Source organism: Neomonachus schauinslandi, chromosome 6 (assembly GCF_002201575.2).
Source record: "Neomonachus schauinslandi chromosome 6, ASM220157v2, whole genome shotgun sequence".
Classification (NCBI taxonomy): Eukaryota; Metazoa; Chordata; class Mammalia; order Carnivora; family Phocidae; genus Neomonachus; species Neomonachus schauinslandi.
Window position 1 is genome coordinate 41228658 of NC_058408.1, and position 19436 is coordinate 41248093.

General features: G+C 39.4%; 1 protein-coding gene and 1 non-coding gene across 3 annotated transcripts in view; both read left to right on the top strand.

Annotated features, from left to right (window-relative positions):
• XPR1 (xenotropic and polytropic retrovirus receptor 1) overlaps positions 1–11035 on the top strand; it is a 249464-nt gene extending 238429 nt beyond the window's left edge. Inside the window, exons 14-15 of one of the 2 annotated variants that reach the window (XM_021682766.2) lie at positions 3476–3697; positions 7050–11035. In XM_021682766.2, the coding sequence (XP_021538441.1) occupies positions 3476–3697; positions 7050–7110 (283 nt within the window). In that variant the 3' untranslated portion in view covers positions 7111–11035. The remainder of the gene's footprint in view (positions 1–3475; positions 3698–7049) is intronic. The other variant, XM_021682767.1, reaches the window with a different exon arrangement.
• An 8000-nt stretch (positions 11036–19035) lies between these two features.
• On the top strand, positions 19036–19142 carry LOC123325149. Its single transcript, XR_006540257.1, has one exon. It is a non-coding gene; the product is annotated as a U6 spliceosomal RNA (small nuclear RNA).
• The last annotated feature ends 294 nt before the right edge of the window (positions 19143–19436 follow it).

The following is a 19436-nucleotide window of genomic DNA, read 5'->3' on the forward strand; positions in this document are numbered from 1 at the left end:
TGAGAGTCACTCCCTCTCCCTCTGCCCCCCCCCCATGTGCATGCACACACGATCTTTCTCTCTCTCTCAAATAAATAAATCTTTTTAAAAAAATCCTTCTCACAAGGAAAACTGTAGGTCCAGGGAATTCCTCCAAATATATGAGGAGGAATTATCAGTTGTACATAAAACTCTTCCAGAGGAAAGAGGCAATAAAAGGAACACTTCCCAGTTTATTTTGTGCAACCAGCGTGGCTTTGATATCTAAACCTACGAGGACATTCCAGGAAAGACCAACCAGTCTATCTCATGTAGAGTAATGCAAAACTTCTGAAGAAAATATTAGCTAATGAATCCAATAACATATAAAAAGCATAATACATCACAACCAAGTTAGTTTCATTCTAGGAATGTGAGATTTAATATTCAAAATCATTTAACATTTAAAAATTAATCTGTGTTAACTCACCACATTAATAGAATAAAGGGGGAACATCCTTCATGTGTGTAGAAGATACCATTGAGAAAAAGTCAGTACATGTTCATGAATAATTCAAAGATTATCTACAAAAAACATAAATAAGATCATATTTAATGGTAAAACACTGTAAGCTCTCCCTTGAGATCAGGAATGAGATTATTATGCATGTTGTCACTTTGTTTTAACATCATACTGCAAGTATAGGTAGTGTAGTGGAGGGTGGGGAGGAGACAGTGTAAGAATGAGAAAGGAGGAGCACCTGGGTGGCACAGTCTGCTAAGCGTCCAACTCTTGGTTTGAGTTCAGGTTGTGATCTCAGAGTCGTGAGATCAAGCCCTGCGCTGGACTCCACTCACAATCTGCTTGAAATTCTTTCTCCCTCTCCTTCTGCCCCTCCCCCCAGCTTCCTTGCATGCATGCTCTTTCAAATAAATAACTCTTTTTTGAAAAAAAAGAATTAGAAAGGAAAAAAATAAAACTATTCATCCATGACATGATTGCATATGCAGAAAATCCAAAAGAATTTACAAATAAGCTGTTATTTTAATTGTAGCTGTGTCCTTGAATACAAGGTCAATATAAATAAAAATTTAATGTTCTAAAAAACAATCCCAAATAACTAGAAAATGAAATTTTAAAAACCACACCATTTTGAATAGCATCAGAATATATCATATACCTAGGAATAAATTTAATGAATGATTATGTGTACAAAAATTGACAAGCCAGTTCTATAATTCATATGGAAATAGGACGAAGAATAGCTAAGACTAGGGGTGCCTGGGTGGCACAGTCAATTGAGCGTCCAACTCTTGGTTTTGGCTCAGGTCTGATCTTATGATTGTGAGATCGAGCCCCGCCTTGGGCTTTATGCTCAGTGTGGAGTCTGCTTGGGTTTTTCTCTCCCTCTGTCCCCCCCTCCCCCGCTCGCTTGCTCTCTCTCTAAAAATAAATGAATAAAATCTTAAAAAAAAAAAAAAAAAAAAGGATAGAACAGCCAAGACTATGCTGGAAAGAAAAAAGTTAAAGGACTTATACTCTCCAATATCAAGACTTACTATATAGCTACAGTAATTAAGACAGTGTCTGATATTAGTGAAAGAATAGACAAATAGTCCACTGGAACAGAATAAGGAGTCCAGAAACAGATTCACACATACATTGACACTACCTGATTTATGACAATGGGAAATGAATCTTGACTCTTATTGTATACTGTATACAGTATACAAAATCAGTTCCAGGTGGATTGGGGAACTAAATATGAAAGGTAATCAATAACCACTCTAGAACACAGGAGGGCGCCATAAAGGCAGCTTTGGGTGTGTGATAATATATTTTTTATTTCTGAGTGGTAATTACACAGTGTGATCACTTTATAATAAGTTGCCCACTTAATGATTTGCACAATTTTGTATATCTATGTAATACTTTAATTTAAATGCTTATTTTAAAGAAAGCAGCCTAAAAAAAGGATTATCATCAAAGAAGTGAGTTAGGTTGACTGCTGACTTCTCAACAGTAACAATGAAAATCAGAAGTCAATAAAATGATATTTTCAGAGTGCTGAAAGAAAATAATGGTCTACCTAGAACTCCTTCTCCATGGAAAATATCTTTCACAAATGAAAATGAAATAAAGATATTTTCAGACATGTTTATAGCATTCCTCTGAGTCAGGATGGGCACATCTATCACAAAGTCTGATAAAATAAGATAAAACCCAGAAACATTAAGATAAACCTGAAAGATAAAGGTTGAATCTGGAAACAGTGTACTTGTTGCTGTTAGTGCTCTTTCCCAATCATGTGTCACCCTCTTCGTTTTCACTTTCCCAGATGTCTAGGTCTAGGACCTGAGACTCTCCATCACTACAAGACCTACGGCCCTCCCACTTCTTTCTCTTCCACATATGATGCTGCTTTATGAATTTAAAAAAAAATTTTTTTCTAGTAAAGAAAAAAAACTCACTTTTTAAATTCTTGATTATTTCATTTCTCCTTTAAAAATTATTTGCTTAATAGTAGAAGCAGGTGTTCTGTCGCCCATGAAAAACAAAAGCAAAAAGCCTTCCTTTGAATCTACTTTCCTCCTCCAACTCTTGCCCATTTCTGTCTCCTTTACAGCAGAATTCTTCAAAAGATGTCTGTACTTGGTATCTCCACTGTCTCACTCCTCCCCATTCTTCCTTTAATTCAACTCAAATCTTTTTTCCCAATACTCAAACTCAATTGCTTTTGTTAATAATCTACAATAACAACAGTAATAATAACAGTAATAGCAGCAAACATTCATGTATTGCCCACTGTGTGCCTGGCACCGTTCTAAACACTTTACGTGTATTAACTTAGGAATCCTCATAACAGTCTTATGAGGTAGATACTGTTACTGTCCCATTTTGCTAATGACACTGAAGCATAGGTTAAGTAACTAATCCAAGGTCGTTATGCCTAGTAAATGGTGGAGTCATGATTTGAATCTAGACAGTCTTTCAGAATCTGTATTCTTGTATCATACTGCCTCTCTGTTTTGCTAAATCCAGCAGTCAGTTCTCTGTACCTACCTTACTTTACCTCTCAGCAAAGCCCTTTTTTCACTTCATTTCTCAGAAGCTATACCCTTACATCTTCCTAGCTGTTCCTTCTCAACTCCTTTACTGGTTCTTCCTCTTCCCAAATTGTAAATGTTGGACTGTTCCAGGGCTTAATCCTATGCCCACTTCTTGCCTCCACTTATATTCTTCCTAATCCCATGGCTTGTGCAGTTCTCCAGCCCTGGACTCTCCCTTGAACTGCAGACACATACCCATCTAGCCACGGGAATTTCCCCCTTTGCCTAGGCCATTCTGGTTCCCTCCCCACCCACCACCACACATCTTTTCCTGTTGTAATATTCTAACCCTTCATTCCTTGTTTTTATTTCATGAGTGGAAACTTGATATACGGGGAGGGTTACAGGTTACAATAGTAAGTTCAGATTTTATAAATAATTTGCCTACTTACCCCATTTTGCTAAGGCGATTTGTGTGGAACTTCTTCCGCCTGGAGAATGAGCATCTGAATAACTGTGGTGAATTCCGTGCCGTGCGGGACATCTCTGTGGCCCCTCTGAATGCGGATGATCAGACACTCCTAGAACAGATGATGGACCAGGATGACGGGGTACGAAACCGCCAGAAGAACCGGCCATGGAAGTACAGCCAGAGCATATCCCTGCGCCGGCCTCGCCTCGCTTCTCAGTATGTATGCCTTCTGCTTCTCAGAGACGAATTTCCTTCAGGTTTTGGCCCTGGCTAACATTTAAACTAAGATGGTATGAGGTTGACCCACGTGAAATTGCTGGCATTCAGCCATTTTTCACCTACAAGAAAGCAATAGCAGCAATTTCATATAATCCAACCTATAGAATGTCTGAACACATAGAGTAAAATGTCATTTATACATTAATTAATGCATTAAAGCTACAAATTAGACATTAAAAGTACACTGGGGAAAATTTGTTGGAGAATAATTTACTTGACACTTCAGTATGTTTTGTATACAAATAATTTTCAAGGGGCGCCTGGGTGGCTCAGTTGGTTAAGCGACTGCTTTCGGCTCAGGTCATGATCCTGGAGTCCCAGGATCGAGTCCCGCATCGGGCTCCCTGCTCAGCTGGGAGTCTGCTTCTCCCTCTGACCCTCCCCCCTCTCATGTGCTCTCTCTCTCTCTCATTCTCTCTCTCAAATAAATAAATAAAATCTTTAAAAAAAAAAAAAATAATAATTTTCAAGTTATAAACTTTAGGAATCCTGGCTCTGCCACTTGGCCTCTATGTAACCTTGACCAAATTACCTAATTTCTCTATATTGCCCTTCATCTGAAAATTGGAATTAATATGATCCCTGCTTATAGAGTGGTTATGACATGGGATTTAGACCAGTTTCCTCACAGAAAGAGTTCTTATATATAAATAGCTTATATAAATATAAGTTATTATTATTTTTATTTTTTTACTGAAATAGCCACAACAGTATTTTTATAAGTCATTAACTTTGTGTGATCCTAAAAGGAACAATAAGTGTAGAATATATTGTGGCTGCATTTGGAACTTAGAGACAGTATTCACAGTGGATTGGAATGACGGGGAAGACTTAAGTTGAGCATGGGCAGTTGTCTAAAGGATAAGAGAGTGCTTGACTAGGACAGAGGCACAGTAAAGACATAGGGGTAGAAGGAAAGCCATGTGACTAGAACTATAGTAAAAAAAAATTTAGCTGAATGGATGAAGTATGATTGTAAAAGGCTGGAAAATACAAGCTTAATCATACATACAGGCAGGAAGGATTCAAAGACTTTTTCTTTTTTTTTTCGGAGAATGTTTTTCATGGAAGAATGACATGAAAGTAGTATTTTCATAAGTTTTAATGGCACTGTGCAAGATACTTTCGGAAATGGAACACTGAAGGGCAGAAGACCAACTGGAAGGCCACCGCAGTATTCTGAAATATCAGACATCAAGGACTTGGGTTAGGATGCTTTACAATAGGACTAAAAATAATGTAAGGAGATGGTAAAGGAAGTAAAAAATAGGAGGTGGTAATAGTAACCCATAGATATAGGAGAGCAGAGTAGAAATTGCCCAAGCTTCAAATAGAATTTGGAAGTTCTCTGAAGAGGACAAGGTAGAGAAAAGAAAAGCAGGGAGCTAAGCCTGAGGAAACACAGGCAAGAGAAAAAGAATAAACAAAAGGAGCAGGAAAGGAATGGCCAGGGAGGTCATTGGCAAGAACATCAAAACAAGCATGAGACTGTTGTAGTAAGGAAGCAGAGTTTGAAGAAGCAGGAGGAGGGGGGTGCGAGGGATGGTGGGGTCAGCAAGGTAAGTGCCACAAAGGACTGGAGGACCGGAGGTCTCATTGAGCTACTAAATGTGAATGTCTTATCCTTGTTAGTCACCAGCAGAGGGCAATCTAAACATATACTATTTCAGCTTCAGAACCAGGGAAGCTCTTTGGAACTAGATTATTATGTTCAGTTTCAGGTGTTAAGTGGAAAAACACTGAGATACTAGATTGCAACCAGAGGAAGGTGTTTAGAACAATGGAACAGGTTATGTGCAATGGAGAGAGCAGGAAATCTAAAATAAGAAGTTCTGAATTTGAGTACTGACTTTGGGACTCCTGCAGCCTTTAGCACATCCTTTACCTTTTTGAATGTCGGTTTCTACCTCTGTCAAGGGGGAATAATGATACCTAATTCACGAAGTACCACTTGTACCTCATAGGGCTTATGAATTGCAGATTATTTTAACATTATCAAATCCCATTTTTCATCTAGTACAGGAATCTCTTCTACTGATTAGTTCATCTTAGGCTGACAGTTGTCAGTGATAATGAAGTTTATAACTAGATGGGGCACCTAGTTTTATTGTTGGATGGTTATTGTGGTGGATAGCTTATGTTAGGCTGAAATAGGCTTCACTGTAACTTTTACCAGTTGATCCTAGCTGGGCTCTCATAACTTAGTCTCCTCTTCTACATCATACCCTGTCAACTTTTTGAAGACCACTGTCATGCCTCTCCTTAGGTCTTATCTTCTGCTGGTTTACTCACCTAGTTCCGTGTGTACCTCAAATGGCAGTATTTCTATCAATGCTCATCATAATTCCTTTACTGATGCTTTTTGCATCCATTTTCTCACTTGATATTGACACTGTCTCCATGAAGTAGGAGTATTATTATGTGAAATGGGTATTATTATTCCTGCTTTATAGAGATGAAGATTAACACTCAAAAAGGTACATCAGGGCGCCTGGGTGGCTCAGATGGTTAAGCGTCTGCCTTCGGCTCAGGTCATGATCTCAGGGTCCTGGGATCGAGTCCCGCATCGGGCTCCCTGCTCCTTGGGAGCCTGCTTCTCCCTCTGCCTCTCTCTCTCTGTCTCTAATGAATAAATAAATAAAATCTTTAAAAAAAAAAAAAAAGGTACATCATACAAAGTCAGTACTCAAAACTCAGATCTTCTTTTTTTACTCAAGTAAATTAACATGCAGTGTTTTATTAGTTTCAGGTATACAATATGATTCAACATTTCTATGTATTACTCAGCATTCATCACAATAAGTGTACTCTTATTTCCCCCCATCCTCCCACCCACGTCCCCTCTGGCAATCAGCAGTTTGTTCTCTGCATGTAAGAGTCTGGTTTTTTTGTCTTTTTTTTTTTTTTCCCCTTGGTTTGTTCACTTGTTTTGTTTCTTAAATTCGACATGTGAGTGAAATCATATGGTATTTGTCTTTCTCTGACTTATTTCACTTAGCATTATACTCTCTAAGTCCATCCATGTTGTTGCAAATGGCAAGATTTCATTATGTTTTATGGCTGATTTTTCTTATTACCTTCCTCTGGTTGCAGTCTAGTTTCTTAATGTTTTTCTAGTAATACCCACAATTGAGTATGAAACTCTGGGAATCGTCCATCGGGTGCAGTATATAATGACCATTTACGATGTATTTTTAATGGTGATAAGATGGGAAATGTACCTAATACCGTGAACATGTTTGTATTTTAATAATGGACTCAATGCTTTTTTTCCCCCTTATTCCACTAGATCCAAGGCTCGTGACACTAAGGTATTGATAGAAGACACAGATGATGAAGCTAACACTTGAATCCTCTGAAGTCTAGATTAACATCTTTGGTTTTCCTACTCTACAATTCTTTCCTCGACCAACGCAACCTCTAGTACCTTTCCAGCCGAAAACAGGAGAAGACACATAACACATTTTCCGAGCTCTTCCAGATCGGATCCTATGGACTCCAAACAAGCTCACTGTGTTTCTTTTCTTTTCTTCTGGTTTAATTTTCATTTTCTATTTTTAAAACAAATATTTACTTCATTTTGCCAATCAGAGGACATTTTAAGGAACAAAAACATAGTATCTTATGGATTGTTTACAATCACAAGGACACAGATACCTATCAGGATGAAGAACAGGCATTGCAAGGACCCTCTGATGGGACGGTACCGAGATACCTCGGATTCCGCTGGGCCCGGTTTTGACTGGTTGAAACCGGACATTGATTTTTAAATTTTTTGTCAGTTTATGTGGAGATTTTTTCCTTTCCTTCATACCCAGCGCAAAAGCACTGGCCGCACTTGCAGGGAAAGTGCAACTTAGAGCAGTACCTTCATTCACGAAGCTACTTTTTAATTTGATGTAACTTTTCTTATTTTGGGGAGGGTTGCTGGGTGGGTGGGAAATATGATGTATTTGTTGCATATAGTTTTCTCATTATTTATGAAACTTAACCATAAAAGAATGCTATAACTCCTGTGCAGTGAAGGTGGTAACAGGAAAAGAAGACGGGAAGCTAATGTCGGACAGCATTTGAGGGTTAGTCCACAGTACCTCTTTCATGAGACAACTTGCACCAGTTTGACTTTTTCTTTTCTTTCTTTTCTTTTCTTTTTTTTTTTTAATTTTTAAGCCAAAGTTTTATTACTGATTTTTTAAGTTGCTGCTGCTTTACAATCCTGAGCATGTCTTTCATAACAAAGCATCTGTATACTTCCACATAACCGGCTGAAATTTCTTAAGGGCCAGATGCTTTTTTTTTCTTTTTCAAGGAACAAAAATGTGGAATGTATTTGCCCATACTCCCAACCATAACAACTGAAGTTATGCCTTATTGAGCTTCATTATTTAGGGTAATTGAAGTATAAGCTTTACTGACTCTGAAGGAGAAGATAAAGCTATTTCGGAAACTCCCTATACCCTATTGGATAGTTTTCCTTTTGAAGTCACTTGCTTTAGCCAGAATTTGATCAAATTAAAAGTCTGTCTTGGGCAAACCATATTTGTGAGAGCAAAGAACAAACTATCCTTCTTCTGTCACATTACATGAATAAAACAGACCTTGGCAGCCATTTCTCCCCCAGTTTTAAAGGATGAACATTGGATTTCATGCCCTCCTATGACAGAAAACCTTTTAAGATTTTTTTCGGTCTAAACTTGGTCATAAACAAAAGGTATATTTCTTATAGACATTTCAGACTTTCATGGTCTATGCACAATGCCCATTTTTACTTGGTCTAATTTCTTTCCTATGTTCCTAAGTCATCCATATAAGCCCCAAAACCCTAAAGGATTTTGCTTCCTTGAATGTAGTTGGCATTAAATTGAGCATTTCATTATCTAGCAAAATTAATATAATACCAGGAAAAAGTGAAGTATGTTTTAATCCTCCCATCCCCCCAGATCCAGATGAAGATTCTAACATCAACATCAGTGGATTCATGAAAGTAAATCACTTCTGTCATTTTCAGCTTAATCTTAGGCAAAGAGACAAATGAGTGGAAGGGCAGCTATTATTATCACTTAACTTAGTCTTGAAAATATATGGCTACTGCCCCTTATAATACCCCTTTGGTCAGCAGCTCTTCTGCCTTGTATTGCAAGTCTTCACTCATACCTGTAAAGTTACTGTTACTACCAAAATTCTATCAATTAACTGACAAATAGTTCATTTTTCAAGGCGTTTATTCCATTTTTATTCTGACAAGCTTCCAAAGTTTTTTCCCTTTCCAAATTGAGATTTTTTCTGAAAAATCATACAAATTTTTGGCTTTTGTTGTTTTTTTATGTTTTGCCAAGCATGTTCCTTGGCCCAAAACTGAAGAGGAAAAGTTTAATTACTTTTTTTTAGTTTAAATAAATTAAATAATTTATAATAATCAGTGGTAACAATTTAGTGACCCTTAATAGATTAAAGGTTGCATTATTTATACTTGGGATTTTTTTTCTAACTATTTTGTTTTTGTACTTTAAAACTATGGGGGAAATATCACTGGTCTGTCAAGAAATAACAGTAATTATTACTGAGTTGGATAAGTCCAGTGGACCAGTCATTTCTTGTACAAATAAAACTGGTGGTACTAATGTGTATCCAGAGCAATTTGAATTGTCAACTTCATTTTCTGTTAGTAACACTATATAATGACACACATAAAATCTTATAGTTGACTTCTAGTATTTGAACTCCCCACTGTTTTTCTTTCAGTGTATCCTATGGCCAATTTGATATTTCTTCAACTGTTACGATTCTAGGCCCTAATCAGTATTATTTTTTCATAGATAATACAGTGTTAGAATTTGTTCCTTTTCTTATGTGTTTGTCCTGTTGGCATAGTCTATTTAAGAATGATAAGACTTATGTAACTTTCAGCTTACCATGACAGATGCTCAAATAAGTATTTAAATACACAGCTTTATGTGCCTGGTAAAGCTGTAAAGAGAAAAGAGGATTTTTCCTCATCAAAAGCAGTTTGGGAGACAGAGTAAACATTTAAATTTTCTTCCTTGAAAAAAAGGCAATGTGCATTTTTCTCATCTAAGTTTTAAATGCTCTAGCAGTTGCCAATGCTGTGTCCTACCTAATATTTTATTGGAGATATCTGTATACTGAAACTCTCAGAACTCTTAGGAAATTAATATCAGAGTCATTTTAAAGAAGCAGCAATCTAACCAAAGGTAAAACTTTATCTGATTTTAAGTTGAGAAATTCTAGTTTTATTTGAGAATCAGTTTATATCATCACTTTAAATACCCACCAAAGGAATAAAAAGGAAGTATTAAATGAAAGAATAAAGTCATTGGTGTGTAGAGAAATCAGAAGACAAAGAAAAGTGGCTTATTTTCTACTCACAAATATGCACCTCTACTTACAGCTGCCTATGCAATTAAAATGGAATCCTTGATGAGTTCATACCATATAGAGAGACAATAGAATGATCAAATTTAAGTCATTAATTAGGTTATATTGGTAATTTTTAAGATTGGAAAGAAGTTGAAAACCCATATACAACTTTCTTTTCCAGTGTCTTTCATTTTTCTCCTTAAGAAAGCTGCTTAACTTCAGAGTCAGAAGCAATGATGTGAGAGAAGGCCAGTCAGTAACAGTAACCTATATGGACCCTTAAAGAAGGAAAATGGGGCCTGGCCCCCAGGATCTGCAACTCCCCAAAATTTTCAACATGGAGAGTTTTAAGATTTTAATAGATTTTACTAGAAGTAAGTTGTTGATCTATGGTATCCTTCCACCATGTTTTGACCAAAGTACATTCATGATAACTATAGAAAGCAGTTCATCCTTTAAGAGGTGAACTAAGGCAAGTTAAGAATAAAAAACAAGTAACCTATTACTGAGTTGTACAGGCATCAGATGAACAGACATTTAGGTAAAGAAAAATAAAATGATTGTGGAGATAGCAGAGAAGAGCGGGAAGGTGTTGGATTGTGGCAGCAAGAAGCAGGGCAGTTAAAAAGTGTGTGAAATCAGTGGCATTGGTCATGCCTCGCTGCCTCTCCTTTAGTGGTTATGTTGTTGGTAGAGACCTGCCTTTATTTTCCCATCATTTTTTTCTCCCATCATTTTGCATTATTCAGGAAGTAATGCCCAAATGCAATTTCCTAAGCAATGACTAGGAAAACTTCTTAACTTAAGGAAACTAATTTAGAAAATAACCTTATCCATGGCATTATTTTATTCAAAAACTTAAAATTCTTTGAAGTGATTGCACTGTTTGGTAAACAAATTTCAGAATACAGTTCTCCTTAATTTGCATGAAATTTGCCTGTCTCAGAAAATAAGTACTTCTTGTTATATAACATATTTAAATTTTTTAAATTAAGATTCCTTCTCAGATTTAAAAAAAAAAAATCATGTTGAATCTATGGCTTTTTCAACTACAAAATTGCCACACTTTTCTCAGATCTAATAAATAAGCCAGGATCATTACATGTAAGATCTAGTCACTAGGTTAAGACAATACAAGTTACGGTAGACTTCAGAAAAAGGTGAAGAAGAATAAGTCAGATTTATCAGCCTTGTTCATTTTATGATGCATAAATTTTATTTTTATTTCTTGCTTATGATTATTAGGAGAGTTAAAATGAGATTTTACAAATACAAACATTTCTACATTTCAAATATCAGTCTTGATAGTAAATCTTAAAAGCTAACTTTCTGCATTACATTTTCAATCTGTACAGTGTCAGAGCACATGTGGGATATAATTGATTATATTAGAGCGTAAGAAATTTGTAATGGTCAGTGCTACAGACCAGTGATTTAACCAGCATTAAACCACATTCTACTCACCACACATGAAAAAGTAAAATCATCTCATTAGATTGGAAAGAGCTTAATTTAAGCAATATGAGAAGTTTGGGAATGGAGATGAGCCTCCTGACTGGTACACTTAATAATGGCCTTTCTTGTATGAAATTGACAAAACTCTGATACTGAGTTACCCCTTAAAAACAACCTTCCAGAATGTATTTGCTTACTTACAGTGGAAGAGGAAGTGAGAGGGACAAAACTGAAGTGAAAATCATTATACTAATTTTCATCTAAAATACGTTTCCTTGTAGCAGACCTTTGGTTTATTTTATTAGTATATCAAAGCCACCTTCAGTTTTTTTATGGTGCCATCAACCTGAGGAGGACAATCAAATAACCAATTGTTTGCCTTGGATTCAGTGTGTCTGCTAATTACAGTCTCATCTTGTATACCTTCAAAACCAGTTACTTGACTCTACTTCCACCATATTACCTTAGTTCTTCTATGCCACCACAAATCAGAGAGAAGACTTACTACCAGAAAGGTGTGGATTTATAAGAAAGAGCAAGGATTCCATCTCACTAACCAAACTTCCTGATGTTCCTACCCAGACTTCCCTGATTGTCCTGTAACACCAGCATGGTGGGAATAGGGAGAAAGATTGTGGGGAATCCTGAAAGAATCCTGTAATTGATCATGACATTGTTATTCTTTTGAAGTGTAAAGTAAAATTGTGAGCCACTCACATTTGCAAAAAGAGCATAATTGAAGCTTTATCACATTAAGATTAATTTCTTGCTATATTCTGGATTAGCACAGAAGCTTGTATCAATGAAGACTATTTAGGAGGGGAATAGGGTGTAAAATGTATCTGTCTTTTCAAACCCTCTCCCTCTACTCATGTTTCCTTCACCCCCTACCACATTGTGTTGGTCAAATGATACTATTCTATGAAACCCTGAGCTATAGTTGTCAAAAGTAACTATGGAATGTGATTAGTCCTCTGTGGGTGCTTCTTTCCCTTTTTTCTCCCTTGCTTTCTTTCTTACTCTCTCCACTCTGGTAAATGGAAAAGGTGACGTCAAAGAATTGATGCTTGCTTGGACTCATGTTGTATCTGTGACTATGCTATTAGCTGTCTCCTTTTTCCTTCTTATATGGGTAGAATTCTTAAAATGTGTGGAGTTCCCTTCTTGATAAGTAGGTTAAATGCACAATGTGGTACTGTTTTATAGTTTCTAGATGGTTGTATAAAGCAAAAAGTTAATGTGGTTATGTGTTTTTAAAAGAAAATAAGTGATTGATTACAAACTCTGTCCTTTTTTCATTATTACAAGCTCTGTTTTCCAACAGTTTGCTGACTCCTTTGTCATTGGCGAATGGCTCGTGTGATTGCATGTTTTTCTCTCTGGGTTTCTTGGATTCCTGAACATGATTCTTCTTAAGACTAACGTATATAGGAGTTTAGGGCAAACATATTTCAAGGATGAAACATTTTCTAACTCACTAAATTAAAAAATAATCTTAAATGGCCTTTTGTCTTTAGGTAGTATTAGGCATCTAATGGATTGATAGAACAGCTCATTTTTTTCTACTCACACAGAATCGTAAGTATTATGTGAATAGTATGTTTAGTTGTGTTTTGGAGAGCTGGACTCCTGCTATCACTACATATCCATGTAGAGAGGGGACAGTAGCTATAGGATGATGAGATTGGATGGCTTTTCTAAGTGTCACTGATGCCTACAGAAGGATAATGAACAGCTGAGGGCAAGTATCAGGCAACTGAAAGCCAGATATGGAAACAGAGGGCCTCTTTAGTTGCATACAGTGTTCTCATTTCCGACAGTAGGAGACAATGGGAAAGAAGAGAAAATGAAGACCAATCAGGACTTTAAATAGAGTAGCAGAATTTCAAAGACAGACAACCAAGGCAGGTCTGTTATGCAAGGTCAGGGTCCTCATTGGGAAAATCGTACACATCAGATGCAACATCTAGTTGGATCCCCTCCCCGCGAAAGATTTTAACTCCACAAGCCCCTGGGCAAAGTCTGAGTCTATAGACCTATTTCCCCATAATCCTCAGTAGCACTCCCCATCCCTACTCCAAAATGGGAAATATTAAAGATGCTTCTCTTGTGCAAGACAACACATGGCACCACTCAGGATCCTCATAACTCAGCTGGGGACATGCTGGGCCAGCTAAGGGAAGATAGGGACTATACACTAAAAGAACCATAAGATAGTATACAGGTACTGATAGGAGTTGGAGGAGATCCTAAGAATGAAGAAAGGAGCCAGAATATAAGATTGAGTAGAGAAGAATTTTTGACTTGGAAGTGCTCTGCAAGATACAGAATTTAATTCTCTAGCAAAGATTCCAGGAGTTGGTGCAAACTGTTACTAGCATGGCTCCTAGAAACATGGAAAAAGTGATGGCCAATGTTGAGCAGAGTTAAAATTCCAGAATTGCCTTGGCAGACAGTGAAGGGTGGAGCTAAAAGTCTCAGGGAAGCGGGCATGGTGGATATACTGTGGCTGGAAGGCCAACAGGACACACCATGGACAAAGGTCCTGAAGCATACACTGTTCAGAGGTGCACTCCCATCACTAAAAATTCAAAGATGACCCTTCTATAAAGACATCACTACAGAACAATGTTGGCTGATAGCAACGGGGATGATAGGACTCTGAAACAACAGAGCCAGGTGGCGACATAAAACCACCCAAAGCCAGGAAGTCACAATCACTCTCCTGACTGCAAGGTCACAGTGGCAGCTGAGAGGATCAGAACCACAGAGAGTTACGAGAATAATTCCGACAACAGAGTCCCTAGAGACAAAATAGATGGGCAGTTACCCAGCTTGTACTACTGAGCTTATACTAGCAGAAGTCAATGATGGACAATTTCAAAGCTGAGGCCATTGCCCTAATAAAAAGTCACAATCCCTTGCCCAATTTCTGAAGCTGACCACGCCAGTTTTCAGACCCAGAACTGCTGACAGAAGAGATGGCTGGGTCCACAGGAGGGAAAACACTGCGATATCATGGCAAGTATACACAATAATGATTAGGAAACTACACATTAGGGTAAAGGGAATACCCAGATATTTGAGGATGGTTGAACATAGGGCATGAGTTGTCACTGATGGCCCAAGACCTGAATTATCATGGCCCCCATGTTAGAGTGGGTCCTATGGGGGCCAGATAACAAATGTAGTCCTGACCAATGTCCAGTTTACAGAGATCCTCAGCTCCCATGGACCCACTCAGTGGTCAGTTACTCAGTCTGCTAATATATAACTGGAATGACCTGTTTGGCAGTTGGCCCAACCCCACTTTGCATCCTTGGTCTGCAAAATAAGAGCTATCATACTGGAAAAGGCCAAGTGCAAGTCTCTCAAATTAACCTTCCCTCCCACCCAGGCATAAATAAATGTAAAGTCATATTGTGGGGAGAAGATAATAGAGATGTATTACCACATTCTATTCATCTCCTCTCAATTCTTATTAGTTTGACCAGTCTGGTCCCTGAAGAAACCACATGGAGTAGGAAGGGTCACTAAACTATCACAATCTCAAGTATAATAACCCCAGTTGCAAGCAGAGTGCCGGGTGTGGTATCTTCGTTAGACCGGATCAATACCACCTCAAGTGTATAGTATACAGCCATTGACTGGGTGAAGGCATTCTTTTTTCTTTCAGTCAAAACAAAAGATCAGAAACAATTCACATTTCCATGGAAATAATAGACATTAACAGTTTTGCTCCAAGGCCATATTGAGTTCAATATTTGTACCAGTTGGACATCCACAGAATAACACCTTTATTTCATCAATGATATTATATTGATAGGGTCAGATGAGCAAGAGGTGGCTAGTTTGCTGGAGACCTTTATAAGACGTGTGTTCCAGAGGGTCAGCACTAACCCCTGCAATAATTCAGGAGCCTACCACAACTCTAACCTTTTCAGAAGGCCAGGAATCAGGTCCAGTAACGAGGACATCTGCAAAACAAAAGACAAATTATTGCATCTTGTACCTCACTATGAAGAAGGAAACATGCCTGGTAAGCCTCTTCAAGTTCTTGAGTCAGCATATTCAATACCTAGAGAAACTATTCTGACTCCTGCATCTTGTGACATAGAAGGCAGCCAACTTTGAGTCCCAGAGCAGAAAAGACCTCTGCAGCCAGCCCAGGCTACCATGCAGACAATCCAGATCCATATGCTCTGACAGACCTCATGAGATTAGAGGTACGGTGGTGAGGAAGGACACCACGTGGAGTTTGTGGCAAGCTCCAGTGAGAGAAAATCACAATGCAAGCCCCCAGGGCTCTGCAGCAAGGCCATGCCGTCTGCACTGAAGAATTGTATGCCTTTGGAAAACAACTCCTAACCTGTGAGTAGGCCCTGGTAGAGAGAAAGTCACCAAGTAACTTTGTGGCTAAAACTGCCCATCAAATGCAGGGTCCTCTAAGACCCAATGAGACTAGCTCAGCCACAGTCCATCATAAAGTGGAAGTGGTACCTCCAGGATTGAGTACCAACAGGATGAGAGGGTACAAGCAGGCTGCCTGAGCAGGTAATCCAGACCCCCTCTCATCTACCATGATTGCCCAGGAGGTCCTCTTCCTGGGCACATCTCTGGCAGGACGAGGCATCCTGTAAGACCAACTGAAAGAGGAGGAAAAACCCCGGGTTGTTTCATGGATGGGTCAACTCTGTATGTGAGTGCAAGCTGAAATTGGATAGAGTTACCCTACAACCTCACACAGGGAGGGGGTGGGGGGCGGGGTGCTTAAAAGACAGTAATAAGAGAAAATCCTCCCAATATTCAGAGCTGTGAGTAGTGCACTGGGTCACCCACTTAGTGTAGAAAAAAGAAGTGTCCCAAGGTTAGAATATATAGTGGCAAATGGCCTGGCTAGCTGATGAGGAAAAACAGGAAAATTAGGGATAAGGGGTCTGGGATGGAGGTATGTGGATGAACTTAAAGAAGTGGACCTGAAGGAGGAAAATCTTTGTATCCTATGTTCAAATCCCCAGAGAGCATCCACCATTGATGAAGAACTAAATCAAGTAGACAGATGACTCAGCCCACTGGCCTTAGCCAGCCTCTATCATGGGCCACTCCAGTGTCAGCACAATGGAAACATGAACAAAATGTGGGAGCAGAGATGAAGGTTATTCATGGGCCAACAGCACAGACTCTCACTCACCAAAGATAATTTGGCTCTGCTGCCATTAAAGTTGTCCTGCCTACAGCAGCAACCAACAGAGTCCCCAATAGAGCACCATATTGATTGGTCTTCTCAAGAGACAAACCAGCCACTTGGTAGCAGTTTGACTACATTGGGCCCTTTCCATCCTGGAAAGTTCAGAAATCTATTCTTTGTTCTCAGAAGAATAGGTACATATTCAAGTCATGGGTTGGCCTTGCCTTTCCTGACCACAGTCTCAACCAGCACCACCATATGAAGGTTTATAGAATGTTCCATCCACTGACATGGGAAGATTATGTTTGGCACCCAGGTGTAGAAAAAATGTGTTTCAGTGGACACTATGCATCATTTATAACATACCTTTCCAGATTATCAGATTCTGGTCGTGTTCCTCATCTTCAAGTTATTTTTCAACATTTTGATAAATTGTAGGTAATTATATGTAAATTCTGTCTTGTCTTGTGGTGATTTTAATTGACTTATTTCCCACTGCAGAAAAAAATTTTATCTCTACTTGCAATTCATCCCAATATCCCTTAATGCCAAATATGCTTGTGCTCTTTTGACTTTCTTAAATTTTGTATATATACACATATCTCATCCATCTTTGTGTCTGAGAGTCCTAATTTTTTTTTCTGAAAAAAAAATTACCTTTTAACACAGGTGACTTGGGCACCTTTGGTGCTCTCTTGCCCAACAGTGACAGTAAATGGAGAGCTATAGAAACCTCAGCTTGCAGAGGGGCTCAGGTCCCCTAGAGATGAGGTCTGGGTCGCATCAGACTAGCCTGTGAAGCCAGGAGAAACGGTAACCGATGAGGAGAGGCTTCTAGAACGGATGAACGTCAACTGCGACCGAGAATCCAACTGCACCATTCTGGGCTGGCTCATCCTACTAACTCCCCCCTTCTGAGTTTCTTGGGAAGAAATGACCTGAGCCATTCGGGAAGAACTGCTGCCAGAACATGTAGGGAAAACAAACTGAGTGGAGCAAGGAGTGAACTATAGTGCTCACAGAAACACACCGCCCACACCCCTTTCCAAGGAAGGACTTGTTTCATAGACATGGGGTATGGCTGTGGGGGCCCCGTAAGCAGGGTCGGACAGCTCCTTCAGGGTCTGCCTCGGTGGTGGAGAGCTGCTGCACCCAAAACCATGCACATTCCGTGACTAGACAAATCCACATAGAGGCGCGGCCATCTCGTCCCCACACACAACGCTCAGAGGTACGATGTTCGCTGCAGAGTTCCATGCTGGGTCGGCCAAGGTTTTGTCAGCGTTGCGCTGCAGTTCAACTTCTCCCTGCCTCACCCTGCTTCTCTCCCTTACTTCCACAGCTCGTCCACCCCAAACTCCCTCTCACTGCCTTCTTTTGGAAAACCTACCCTGAAGTGCTCGTCCCCTTGCTTCTAATCCTTCTTCCCGCTACAGTCTGGAACGTTGTTTGGTTTTGTTTTTTTTTGAACACCCATCCGACCATGTCATTTCACCAGTGACTCAAAATCATCAACGACTTATTGGACCAGGTTATTTATTCTCCTGCGTATGTCAGGAGATCTGAGAAGTCAAAAACTGTACTCTCGGGGCACCTGGGTGGCTCAGTGGGTAAGCCTCTGCCTTCGGCTCAGGTCATGATCCCAGGGGCCTGGGATCGAGCCCCGCATCGGGCTCCCTGCTCGGCGGGGAGCCTGCTTCTCCCTCACCCTCTACTGTTCCCCCAGCTTGTGCTCTCTTGCTCTCTCTGTCAAATAAATAAATAAAATCTTTCAAAATAAATAAATAAAATTGTACTCTTTTCTGTAATTTTAAACGTTACGTACAGTCAGTTCTGTACATTGTAGGACACGAGGCCCTTTGGAATCTGACCCATCTGCTGGTCCACCCTCATCCCTCTCTGTCTTCAAAATGGAAGCTCCAGGAAGGCATGTGTCTCCGCCTCTGTGCCGGAGGCTGATTCTGCAGAGAATGCTCCCCTCTTGTTCTTCACCTGCTCAGGCAGTGCCAGGGAGCTCTACTTCACTCCTTCAAGAAGACTACCACACCCCTATATTTATCCCACTAGTACCCCCCCCATTAGAGTGCTCCTTGCCTTTTTTTAACTTTTTAAGTTGAAGCATAGTCAACACACAATGTTACATTAGTTTCAAGTGTGTAACATAGTGATCGGACAACTCTACACATTACGCTGTGCTCTCCCCAAGTGTAGCTGCGCTCTGTCACCACAAACACTATTACATTATCATTGGCCAGTGCCCGCTTCAGCAGCACATATACTAAAATTGGAACGATACAGAGAAGATTAGCATGGCCCCTGCGCAAGGATGACACACATTATCATTGGCCATATGCCTTATTTGTACCTTTCATCCCTATGACTTCTTTATGCCATAACTGGAAGCCCATACCTCCCACTGTCCTTCACCCATTTTGCCCGCCGGCTCACCCCCTCTTCTCTGGCAACCATCAGTTTGTTCTCTGTATTTAGGGGTCTCTTTCTGCTTTTTTCATTTGTTCTCTTGTTTCTTAGATTCCACACAGAAGTAAAGTCATGGTATTTTTCTTCCTCTGACTTACTGCACTTAGTATAATACCTTCTACGTCCATCTGTGTTGTTGCAAATGGCAAGATCTCATCCTTTTTTAAATTGCTG